Source organism: Maylandia zebra, linkage group LG2 (genome assembly GCF_041146795.1).
Source record: "Maylandia zebra isolate NMK-2024a linkage group LG2, Mzebra_GT3a, whole genome shotgun sequence".
Classification (NCBI taxonomy): Eukaryota; Metazoa; Chordata; class Actinopteri; order Cichliformes; family Cichlidae; genus Maylandia; species Maylandia zebra.
The window spans coordinates 44,557,525-44,570,394 of record NC_135168.1 but is presented as its reverse complement, the minus strand read 5'-3'; the positions used below and the strand labels follow the sequence as shown (position 1 = coordinate 44,570,394).

Genomic DNA, 12,870 nt, shown 5'->3' with positions numbered 1-12,870 from the left:
GTAGAGAGGTCGTCTAATGGCAACTTTGAAAATGTAAATAAAAGGTGTTTTGCAGTAGATCTGTCAATTTCTTTATTTCTGAATTGTTGTGCATCTGGGATTCACAGAATAAAAACCTAACCAGGCCTGTTCACTGGTATATCAACCAGGGAATTATCATCTCAGCATGGCCTTTTATTTAAAATTTAACTGCAAGAAGTTCTAAAAAGCCAGGGACATCATCCGTGAGGCTTTTTTCCCCTTTGATGCATAATTTTGCGTCATTTCAATGCATCTACTTTTAATTTGGAATTTTAAAAGATTTGACAAGTGTAAACATGAAAAGAGTCGGTAGCCTTGCAATAAACAAAGAGTTTGAGTGGCCTACATGCAAAGCTTGGCCTTTCAGTATGTGGCTAAAAGAATACATGTAAATGTATACAAAAGCATCAGATACAAAAGAGTTAAATGGGATTTTTAATTTCCTGATCCATTTGGACCGGTTCACATTGTAGATTTAAGCCTATGTTAGGGTGCAGTTTCATTTGTCTGGAAAAGGTCAGCAAAGCAGGTTATTGTCATTTAAAGTGAGTAGTTCAAGCCTCTGTAGCTGACATGTGGCTTATTACGGGGTGTTCCTGACTTTGACCCTCTGCATATGTCTGAAATGAGGAAGTTCATTGATTATCCCCGAATATGAAACTTTTATTCTGACATATTCTCCCATTGGAAAAATACATTTCGAGACGGGCCAAGGCACAGAATACATACAAGAACAAGAGCAAGTGGGGGGAAAGAAAAAAAAATAGAACTGGGGAATATTGGGGATATGTGAATTATCTATACTTCATTAATGATCAATTTGGGGATGGGACAAAAATTAACAGCTAATAATAAGAGTAATAACAATAACCCCCATCCTCCTTGTATACACTCATGCACACACCTGCACATACACAAATATTACCGTGGATTATTAAATACATGTATTTTTCCGGTCTAATACCAGGCCTGGTCCTTCAGGACTCAGCTGGGCGATGGTTTCTTCTCCTCTATGCACACTGTGTGGCTCTCTCGCGCGCGTGGCCTCGTGCGTCCGTGCGCGGCCCCGCCGTAGACGTCATGAGCGTCTTACTACCCAACATGGCGGACTTTGATACCATTTATGAGTTAGAAGACGAAGAGGATGAGCACGTAGTGAGCGAGGAGCACTTGCCCAGATACTGTCCGGAGCCCGTGGTTATGCGAGGGGCCGGGCACATCACGGTGTAAGTGGAGCCACGTTTGTGCTTTCTTTCTGTTTCCGGTATCGCCTGTTTAGCTGAGGCTAGCCTGCGAGCTAACGGAAATCAAAACAGTTAGCCATATGTTTGGTCGAGGGTATAGCTGTTTCCCCGTAAACCCACGTTAACGACTTTATGTCAGCATGGCAACCTAAAACTTGGCAGGCGCAGCCGTTGTTAACGTTGGTCAAGTTTACGTGAGATGCTCTTTTAGCTACAAGTCCTCATCCTTGTGTTTTGACTCGCATTACATTACCTGTCGTGGGCTAATTCGCAATGGTTACTGTAGTTTTCATAATTGTTTGTCCCTTAACTGCCTATATATGATGGAGACCTTTGCACTTTATCATGTTGATTAATGGGGGATAGAGCCCGAGGCACGTCCAACCTTCAGAGGGACTTAATAAGATGATGTTTGTCACTGTCATCGCTATCAGATCCACCCTTCATCTTCATCCTTCACCTTATGAGCTGATGCCGAGGCCAAGCTGGAAGCTTTCTTCAACTTGACACGTGGATGCTATTAAGAATAACTACGACAGAAAAAAGCCCAAATTTGAAAACATAATCAGCTGTTTGGAAGGGTGCTGTTGCTGCTAGAGGATTGCTGCACCCTGCTGATTTTATTCTGCAGAACTTTTTCAGACTCAAGTAGTCATCCTCGGGTACTGATAAGGCTGTTATCAGATTTTTAGGGATAAGTTCTGATTGCATGCCAAATATCAAGTAAATACAAGGACTTGCTGACAGTTATTTAATCAATGGACTAGCAATCATGCAGAATCCCATGGATGTGGCTCTTTCATCCTTCTTTACATCAAGAAATAAAGTAACCTCCAAGTGAAGCTGCACTGATTCTCAATTATTAATGTTTAAAATAGCAGTTTGGCTGATTCCAGTGGTGACAATCTGATTCAGATATTCCATCTTTTTGAGCCAGGGAGAGAATTAATGAAATCCTTGTCTTAACAAGGGTTACTTTATCCACTGAAGAACTGAAACAGCAGATCGATATAAAAAATACCCACCATTGATGAAGGCCATCTTATTACCCAGTTCTGCAGTGTTGGTCAACATGTGTACATGGTGACATATAAGTGCATTTTATCTACTGTTTTAAAAACAGTAGATAAAATTTATGCTTTTGCTTAAGCCTGTCAAGAGACACTGACACAAAAGTCAAGACTGTCTTTAACCCATGTGAGTGCAGCATGATCTCTCTACAGTGGGCCTATACACCATACAGAAATAGGAAACAGTCTTTGCTGACATTTTTAGTTTAATGTTGTCCTTTTTTCTGTCATAAAGTTATAATTAAAATAGGTAAATAGTGTTAAATAAGGAGCAGCTAATATATTTTAGCTTTAGATTAATTTTTGTTGTTATTGAGTGTTTGTTTTTGACATATCTGCTCTGTTTTGTTTTGTTTTTTTCAGGTTTGGACTGAGCAACAGATTTGACACAGAATTTCCCTCTGTTCTCACGGGAAAGGTACAGTTGCTTTTTAAGTTTTTCTTGCACTTCAGTCTTGCAGACTGCTTTCTGTTCAAATCCAAGTGGGAAGAATTGAGCAATTAAAGCTGCAGTGATTCCTTAGTTCTTTTGGGCTTTTTACAGCCCTAACTTCCCCAGTCCTCCCCATTCAGCCTTCCGTGAGGGGTTTTGATCTGATGGAAATTCATTATAAGTAGCGTACCACACTGCATAGAAAAGGAGCTGCTGTCCAACTCTGTAAATGAGTAAGCTGGCTATGGTGCTCAGTTGGCGCCCAGTGTTTCGGAGGGTCCAGCACCAGGTGATAAAATAATGAAATGAAGACTCTGCCGTAGACAAGAAAGGAAAGCTTCCTGGGTCAGACGCAGAAACACAAAAAGGCTGCAGGGGTAAGAGCAGGCCGAGGGAAGTGTGGGGCAATAAAAAGTACCTTCGGTATTGTGACCCAGGGTGACATGTGATGGATGAGGTCACAATTATGATGATTGAAGGGTGCAGATCAGGCCCTGCTGGGCTTTATTCTATGGTCTTTGGCTGTTTGCAAAGAGACCTTTGCATCCTGTCATAAAAGATTACGACCCCTGTTTTATGGCGTACAGGCTCAGAGAGGAATGAGCATCCATTCAAGTTGTTTGGCCGGCGCTGCCACAGGCACTGAGCTTATCTCTCCTTTGAGTCCCTCCTTGCCTTGAACAGTCCAAAGCCTGGTTAGCAAGTTGGGGGAATGTATTTAGATCTCATCTCTGGACAACATCTGCAAATATCTACCTGTTTGGTTTTCTAAAGCTCTTTGATCCTTGTGCACAGGTTTCTTATGCATTGAGAAATCTTTTCAAGTCAACATGACCAAGAAACAATTGAATTATCCAACTTCCTTGTTTTCTGAGAAGTTCCCATGTTCATTTCACTACGTGTCCTGTCCCTTTTTCTTTAGGTAGCACCAGAGGAATTCAAAACCAGCATCAGCAGGGTGAATGCTTGTTTGAAGAAGAACTTACCTGTGAATGTGAAGTGGCTTCTTTGTGGCTGCCTGTGTTGTTGCTGTACAGTAGGCTGCAGCCTATGGCCCGTTATCTGCCTCAACAAGAGAGTAAGTCTCAAATCTCCTGTGACACGAGTTGGACAGTTTAACTCTCCCTTACATCAGTGCTGATTACTCAGGGGCTGTTATAGCAATTGGTCTAAGTGTAGACGGTAATAACAACTTGCGTTCAATAATAATAACTGTTACCTGTTCACGTGTTAAACTGAGTAATGTGTATTTTTGTTTGAATTAACGGGCATGCCCTTTTTTCCCCTCTGTGGTCTGTTCCCGAAGACGAGGCGGTCTATTCAGAAGCTGTTAGAGTGGGAAAATAACCGACTATACCATAAGGTAAGGAGGATGGCTACAGTGCACCTGAGTAAAAGTGCTTAATTGGTCTGTGTCAGTGTGTGTAAGATGAGTATCATCGTGATGGATAAACATCATTAATCTGTTGTGTAAGTTTTAACCCGCCAGTCAGATCTGGTGCAATCTGGTACGCAGTGCCTGAAAGGACCGTGAGGTCAGCAGTAAAAGTCCATGTTAATTTTGTTTTGTCTCGCAGCAACAAATTACAGCTAGTAGCCGTGCAAAGGTATAAAGGAAGCTCTTCAGGGTGTCTGGCCACAGTTTGACCCCAGCGAGACCAGACAGTCCTTCTCTCGAATTCCCCTGACACTGAAGAGAAGATTTCCTTTGTTTGTGCATTTGTGTGTGTGTCTTTGTGTCTGTTTGAGAGTGAGGGAGATGTCCATTCATTGTATCTGTCTTTTTTCTTTTTCTTTCATCAGCTGGGGCTGCACTGGAAGCTCAGTAAAAGAAAATGTGAAAGCAGTAATATGATGGAATATGTAAGTAGGCATGGATTTCTCAACTATGCCCTTTACTGATCAATCTGCAGATCATTTTTAGCTGCTCAACTGTTTTTCGGTAAAATGGATTAATAAAAAAAACAGTCCAGGAAACAAGGATGAGCAGTTTCTATGACAAAGGACCAAAAAGGGAAGTGAAATGTTATATAAATATATAAGTGTTATTTGCAGATTATTTAATAATGACTCATTTTCTAGTGCTTTGCTAGAATGAACTGATATTTAATTGTGAATTTGTAGAAACCTTTCAAAGTAAAAAAGAAAGTTTGTACTTAATAAATGAGGAATTATTTGGTTTTTAGTACCACCTTTCCAGCTCCAACTAAATGTAAATATAAAAGTCAAGAAAAATATATGACGTATAAAGTCTGTCTGTTTATGTAGTAACTTGGCGTAATTAAATGCAGCCAAATACATTCATTGTGTTATAAATCCTCCCTTCATGAAGGTGTAGTTACTGTTGAAACAGTTTTAGAGAGGTGGCGTGTGTTGTTTGTGGTGCTCCTGGTCGTCATTGCTTTGACAAGTTTTTCTTCCTATGTAACCAACCCCCGCTGATTTAAATGATTTGCTAGGCCGCATGTATGTGAGTGATCCCGCAGCTGATTTTCAGAGAAATCCAGAGAAACTCAAATCTCTTACTTAAACTTAAACTTTTGATTACTTTGTCTTTGTCTGTGTAATAAAGAGATTAGTTAAGTAACTAGTAATGTTTGTGCTCTGGTGAAAACAGTTGGATTTTAACCTTGCGAAATTGTGTTTTTCCTCTCTTCAGGTGATTCTTATAGAATTCCTACCCAAATATCCTATATTCCGACCAGACTGACGAGGCCGTTGCCAGACTGGATGAGTGGCCCTTGAATCTTATCCTTAGTGCCTTGTATATACAGTATGTTGGAAAAAAGGGTCTGCGCCGCTGTGTCTCGTGACGACCCTGTAAATCTCCCAGTACCTTGTACATTAAAATTTGCAACACTGTCACTTTGCTTTAGAGCAGATTTTGCACATTTCCCGACAGAACTACACATGTTCCCTTTGTTGCACTCTGATGTGTTTTTGTTACATGTGAGAAAAAACAAAACAAGTGATACTCTCAAAAAGTGCATTTACCCCAAAGAACCATCAGCCTGTATCCCATCTATTAAATCACTAATCCCTCGCAAAGAATGTGATGCCTCCACCTCCGTAACTATCCTTGCCTTATGTATGATTTAAAAAAATAGAAACTACATGTAACAGGAGGAGGAAGGCTTTGGGTAATTCAACAAGTCTGTAGGCTCAGATGCTGTTTGATGGGTTTCCCCTCTTTTAATCCAGTTCTTTGCAGGTAGATGGGATGGTTGAGATTGCCTAACGTACAGTGTACGTCATCACCCCGTGTTTTGTCCTTACAAGAACCCTCTGTACATGGGAACTAGCTAGTAAGAACTTGACCTGTAAATACCATGTTAGAATAAGCTGTACAGTGGTATACCATTGTTTACATAAAGTTACTTAGCTCTTTAGTTTTTTGCCAATATATTGCTGTACAATAGTTTTGATTATGAAAGATGTCTACGTACCTTTCTAGTTTATATGGACCTGTTTATCTTGTAAGCCATATAGTGACTATGTACCTGATGCCAGAGTTGGGACTGATTGTTGCACATGAAGTTCAGGATTTCAGACTGGAGTGGATCCTGAGTTTTCTTCCGGTGACAACAGCAGTGCATGTTACCATGCGGTTTTTGCCAATTAAGATGACATTCAGTGATTGGTCATCCGTTAAAGATGGAGATGATTGGAAGATTTGAATTTGAACTCTGCACTTCCACTCATTTCTCTCCCACCCCCACTAACTTTGTATTAATTTTGTAGTTTTGTACTTTTCCCTGTGCTGTGTTTGGTCCTCCTGAAGTGTTAGGAAGCACATGCTTCTACAGATCCTGATGTGTTGAGCTGATGGTTTCTTTGTTTCACTCATCCTTTCAAGTGTTGGTTTTGTTTTTCAGAATCTTAGTCAAAAGATTGCTGCATTGCATTGTATTAGAGTGCCTCTGGTATAGTTGAAAACCACAGAGAAGTGCAGGTTGAAATCTGTTCTCCTGTACAAAGGAGAGTTTACTGCTCCCAGTATTGTCCCTGTTACATTTTGTTTTGTAAGTGTTTATCATGGTGACCTAATCCCAATGGAGAGAAAATAAATTGTCGATTTTGAATTTAATTTGTTGCCACTTCCTTTTTTTTTCCCCCTTATGAAACCTGTGGTGTGTCATGTTGGTAGAAGCAGGTTGTGACTGACCTTGGCTGATGCACTTTGACCACAGCCTGCTGCCCCGCGATGAAAAATGTGGCTGTTTGTCATGTTTAACAAGGTGGTGAATCGTTAACTTTAACAAGACAGCCTGCAATTACTCAACATATATACAACTCAGGAATGCTGTTACCATAACGTACTGCTGCTTCCTAATGACACGGACCAGCAGGCAGCAAGCCGAACATACAGTTTCTACTGTACCTGACCACAACAAGTACTGTAGTGGTAGGCTTCACTTTGGGGTGGAGGGTTTTATGGTCCTCTGTGCTTTTTGTTTTCACATTCACAGCCTCTCCTGGTTTAGCTCAAGGAAGTGATCAGTAACCTTTTACTGCTGCAGTAGTGTGAAGTAGAAATATCAATTGTATTGCAACATATGGCATCCTAAAAAGCCTTTTTAAATTATGAGAAACTTGGGGACATGCTACAGTCTGACAGTAGATTCCCTGTGTGGTAAATATACTGATACATTTAGGTTTTGGGGGATTAAAACATCAGGCTTTTAATGGCAATGTATATATATTTAAAACTTATTTAACCTTCACAATATAGACAGAAATAAAACTAGCACCGTAATTGTCGGGCTATAAGCCGCTACTTTTTGCACAAGCTTTGAACCCTGCGGCTTTTAGTCAGGTGCGGCTTTTCTATGGATTATCCATGATTTTTGTCATATCGTAAGACGATTTGTTTTGTTTGTTCCGCTGTTGTACGGCACTACGTTGCCTGGCGGAAGGGCATGTGATCAGACACACAGTATCGGGGTTCAAGAGTGGTATGTTGGTCACATGTCCATCCGCCAGGCAACATAGTGCCGTACAAGTAGCTCGAAAAACAAACTTCAAAGTAGCGCTACAAGTTCAGCGGGAGTCGTGGATGACGAGCGGCAATAAACTTGCGAAAAGCAAGTCATGCTCAACTCCACCGGTGGAATCTGACAGCGTGGAAAAGTGTGAAAACATCCACGATCACCAACGGATTTCGAAGGGCTGGACTGCTGCATGATGGAGAGGAGGACACCACCACGGCCCTTCACTTGTGTCAAGCCAGCCTCCAATTCGAGACTTGCAGTCAAGCCAGCCTCCAGTTGATTTTACGTTCCCTGTGTATTCAAAGTATTACGGGAATGGATGTGGAAACCGGATTTCAAAATAAAAGCCAACTTCGAGTGAATTAACAGATATGTTAAGAACATAATAACATATAATTTAGGCTTTTTTTTTTTTTTTTTTAGAAACTCTAATGTTACATCTACATGACACAGCCTTGTACCCTAATTGTGCCCTGTCACTATCAAGGCCATCTTATTTTGGATTTCAAAGTAAAAGCCCTGTGAATCTTCATTTTTGAACTACTCTTTCAATGAATTCATAATGCTCTTAAAAGCAAAAGTCGTATTTCCAAATACTATTTGAACTTTGTATCAACACTTTCCAACCGCAGTCTTTTTCACAGTAATACCATATCAAATAAATTCTTTCTGATTTTGCTTTTCATAGTAATGGCCCTTTGAAATTGCCGATATTTGACTTAATCTCCTAACGATTCAAAATGCTCTAAAATGAAAAATTCTTGTTTCCACAGGGTAATTCCACTTTAGATCAACAGTATACAACCCCGCAGTGATACCATATCAATATCAAGTCATTCTGATTTTGCTTTCAAAAATAAAAGCCTTTTCAAATTGTCCATAATTGACCTACCTTTCAGTGATTTCAAAATGCTCTAAAATGGAAAATTCCTGTTTCCACAGGGTAATTCCACTTTAGATCAACAGTATACAACCTCACGATGTTACCATATCAATATCAAGACATTCTGATTTTGCTTTCAAAAATAAAAGCCCTTTCAAATTGTCCATAATTGACCTAACTTTCAGTGATTTCAAAATGCTCTAAAATGAAAAATTCCTGTTTCCACAGGGTAATTCCACTCTGTATTTACAGTATACAGCCCCACAGTGATACCATATCAATATCAAGTCATTCTGATTATGCCTTCCAAAATAAAAGACTTTTCAAATTGTCCATAGTTGACCTACCTTTCAGTGATTTCAAAATGCTCTAAAATGGAAAATTCCTGTTTCCACAGGATAATTCCACTCTGTATTTACAGTATACAGCCCCACAGTGATACCATATCAATATCAAGTCATTCTGATTTTGCTTTCAAAAATAAAAGCCTTTTCAAATTGTCCATAATTGACCTAACGTTCAGTGATTTCAAAATGCTCTAAAATGAAAAATTCTTGTTTCCACAGGGTAATTCCACCTTAGATCAACAGTATACAACCCCACAGTGACACCATATCAATATCAAGTCATTCTGATTATGCTTTCAAAAATAAAAGCCTTTTCAAATTGTCCATAATTGACCTAACTTTCAGTGATTTCAAAATGCTCTAAAATGAAAAATTCTTGTTTCCACAGGGTAATTCCACTTTAGATCAACAGTATCCAACCCGACAGTAAAACCATGTAAATTTTATGTTGGTCTGATTTCGCCTTTCAAATTAATGGCCCGTCGAATTTGTCCATATGTGATATACTCTTTCAATTATTTCAGAATGTTTTAAAAATGAAAATTGCTGTTTCAACACATATTGGGTTTTCATTTTGAAAAGCAAAATCAGACTCAATTGATTATGACAGAATTGAATCATAAAGATGATGTAAAAGGAAGCTGAAATTGCCACTAGGTTGTAATTGATAGTACGTTTATATTTTAAGTCTGTGGAAAGATGTCATGGTTGGTTTGCAAGCTGTTTTGTAATTTCTTTATTTAGAATGTCACTGTGAGGTTGTATACTGTTGATCTAAGGTGGAATTACCCTGTGGAAACAAGAATTTTTCATTTTAGAGCATTTTGAATCGTTAGGAGATTAAGTCAAATATCGGCAATTTCAAAGGGCCATTACTATGAAAAGCAAAATCAGAATGACTTGATATTGATATGGTATCACTGTGGGGTTGTATACTGTTGATCTAAAGTGGAATTACCCTGTGGAAACAGGAATTTTCCATTTTAGAGCATTTTGAAATCACTGAACGTTAGGTCAATTATGGACAATTTGAAAAGGCTTTTATTTTTGAAAGCAAAATCAGAATGACTTGGTATTGATATGGTATCACTGTGAGGTTGTATACTATTGATCTAAAGTGGAATTACCCTGTGGAAACAAGAATTTTTCATTTTAGAGCATTTTGAAATCACAGAAAGTTAGGTCAATTGTGGACAATTTGAAAGGGCTTTTATTTTGGAAGGCATAATCAGAATGACTTGATATTGATATGGTATCACTGTGAGGTTGTATACTGTTGATCTAAGGTGGAATTACCCTGTGGAAACAAGAATTTTTCATTTTAGAGCATTTTGAATCGTTAGAAGATTAAGTCAAATATCGGCAATTTCAAAGGGCCATTACTATGAAAAGCAAAATCAGAATGACTTGATATTGATATGGTATCACCGTGGGGTTGTATACTGTTGATCTAAAGTGGAATTACCCTGTGGAAACAGCAAAATTCTATTTAAGAGCATTTTGAAATCACTGAAAGTTAGGTCAATTATGGACAATTTGAAAGGGCTTTTATTTTTGAAAGCAAAATCAGAATGTCTTGATATTGATATGGTAACATCGTGAGGTTGTATACTGTTGATCTAAAGTGGAATTACCCTGTGGAAACAGGAATTTTCCATTTTAGAGCATTTTGAAATCACTGAAAGGTAGGTCAATTATGGACAATTTGAAAAGGCTTTAATTTTTGAAAGCAAAATCAGAATGACTTGATATTGATATGGTATCACTGTGAGGTTGTATACTGTTGATCTAAAGTGGAATTACCCTGTGGAAACAGCAAAATTCTATTTAAGAGCATTTTGAAATCACTGAAAGTTAGGTCAATTATGGACAATTTGAAAAGGCTTTTATTTTTGAAAGCAAAATCAGAATGACTTGATATTGATATGGTATCACTGTGAGGTTGTATACTGTTGATCTAAAGTGGAATTACCCTGTGGAAACAGCAAAATTCTATTTAAGAGCATTTTGAAATCACTGAATGTTAGGTCAATTATGGACAATTTGAAAAGGCTTTTATTTTTGAAAGCAAAATCAGAATGACTTGATATTGATATGGTATCACTGTGGGGTTGTATACTGTTGATCTGGAGTGGAATTACCCTGTGGAAACAAGAATTTTCCATTTTAGAGCATTTTGAAATCACTGAAAGTTAGGTCAATTATGGACAATTTGAAAGGGCTTTTATTTTTGAAAGCAAAATCAGAATGACTTGATATTGATATGGTATCACTGTGGGGTTGTATACTGTTGATCTAAGGTGGAATTACCCTGTGGAAACAGGAATTTTCCATTTTAGAGCATTTTGAATCGTTAGAAGATTAAGTCAAATATCGGCAATTTCAAAGGGCCATTACTATGAAAAGCAAAATCAGAAAGAATTTATTTGATATGGTATTACTGTGAAAAAGACTGCGGTTGGAAAGTGTTGATACAAAGTTCAAATAGTATTTGGAAATACGACTTTTGCTTTTAAGAGCATTATGAATTCATTGAAAGAGTAGTTCAAAAATGAAGATTCACAGGGCTTTTACTTTGAAATCCAAAATAAGATGGCCTTGACAGGGCACAATTAGGGTACAAGGCTGTGTCATGTAGATGTAACATTAGAGTTTCTAAAAAAAAAAAAAAGCCTAAATTATATGTTATTATGTTCTTAACATATCTGTTAATTCACTCGAAGTTGGCTTTTATTTTGAAATCTGGTTTCCACATCCATTCCCGTAATACTTTGAATACACAGGGAACGTAAAATCAACTGGAGGCTGGCTTGACTGCAAGTCTCGAATTGGAGGCTGGCTTGACACCAGTGGCCCTTCAGAGGGTGTTCGACTCTGACACTGACAACGAGGATTTGTTTGGTTTTGAAAGTGACAACGAAGGAAAGAAGCTGAGAGTGGATGACGAAGCGATCCTGAGCCTGTTCGTCTCCGACACTGGAGAAGAGGACTTTGGTGGTTTCAGTGCGCAGGAAGAAGAGAAACCGAGAAAGATGGTGAATGACTGACTTTTCTTCTTGTTAAAGCCGTGTCACTGCACCTGAGCCTAAAAGGTAGTCCGAATCTATTTTTCTGGTGTGCTGTAGGTTATTGTTATGTACTACATTTGTTACTCATTTATGAAGCACAGTACATGTTTCGTACTTGTAATTACCGCTACTTTTACATATACCTAAAAAGCTGTGCAAATATGTACCCATAACTTGTTTTTCAAAATATTAATAAAAGGGGTGTGTCTCCAAACAGCCATCTCTTTCCTGACAATTCCCTTTGTGCATATTCTCTTACATATGATAAGTCAACATTGAAACACCTGCGGCTTTTAGTCAGGTGCGGCTAATGTATGTACAAAACAGGATTTCCCCCTGATTTTAGCTTGTGCGGCTAATATTCAGGTGCGCTTTGTAGTCCGGGAAATACGGTAAGTTGGTGGTATGTAAGTGCTTATGAAGTGAAGATTTTGAGAGAACTGGCAAATCATAATTGTGAGAAATCACTGTTGAGGACTTCAGAGCATGATTTTAAAATTGCATAACAGGCCTGTGATAAAGCACAAGATTAAAAGGTAGTCTGTATTTTATTGTTCTTATTCTGCCATTGTTTTACTAAGTGTTTTATCCTATTGTAAAGTGTCCTTGGGTGACTTGAAAGGCGCTCATAAATAAAATTTATTATTATTATTAATTACAATAGTTTTATTTTTTTAATTCATGGATACCATGGTTACTTTAAAGGTTTTACAGGATGGAATCTGGAAACATTGGCCACTTCAGTCCTTGTGTCCACTAGGGGTCAGAGTGAACAGGCTAATAAACCGTCCAGCCACAGACTTTCAACATCAG

The 12,870-nt window shown here is 38.5% G+C and overlaps 1 protein-coding gene across 1 annotated transcript; it reads left to right on the top strand.

Moving 5' to 3' along the window:
* Positions 1-1,050: 1,050 nt before the first annotated feature.
* On the top strand, positions 1,051-6,855 carry chic1 (cysteine-rich hydrophobic domain 1). The gene is made up of 6 exons (XM_004545631.4): positions 1,051-1,247; positions 2,699-2,753; positions 3,691-3,846; positions 4,075-4,131; positions 4,572-4,631; positions 5,428-6,855. The coding sequence occupies exons 1-6, from the start codon at positions 1,102-1,104 to the stop codon at positions 5,476-5,478; spliced, it is 525 nt and encodes a 174-aa protein (XP_004545688.1). The 5' UTR covers positions 1,051-1,101; the 3' UTR covers positions 5,479-6,855.
* Positions 6,856-12,870: the final 6,015 nt, after the last annotated feature.

Excerpts from the sequence above, each read along its gene's own strand:
- chic1 (XM_004545631.4), top strand. The coding sequence starts at position 1,102 with ATGAGCGTCTTACTACCCAACATGGCGGACTTTGATACCATTTATGAG. Across the intron at positions 2,754-3,690 it reads CCTCTGTTCTCACGGGAAAG|GTAGCACCAGAGGAATTCAA; the intron begins GTACAGTTGCTT and ends CTTTTTCTTTAG. Across the intron at positions 4,132-4,571 it reads ATAACCGACTATACCATAAG|CTGGGGCTGCACTGGAAGCT; the intron begins GTAAGGAGGATG and ends TTCTTTCATCAG.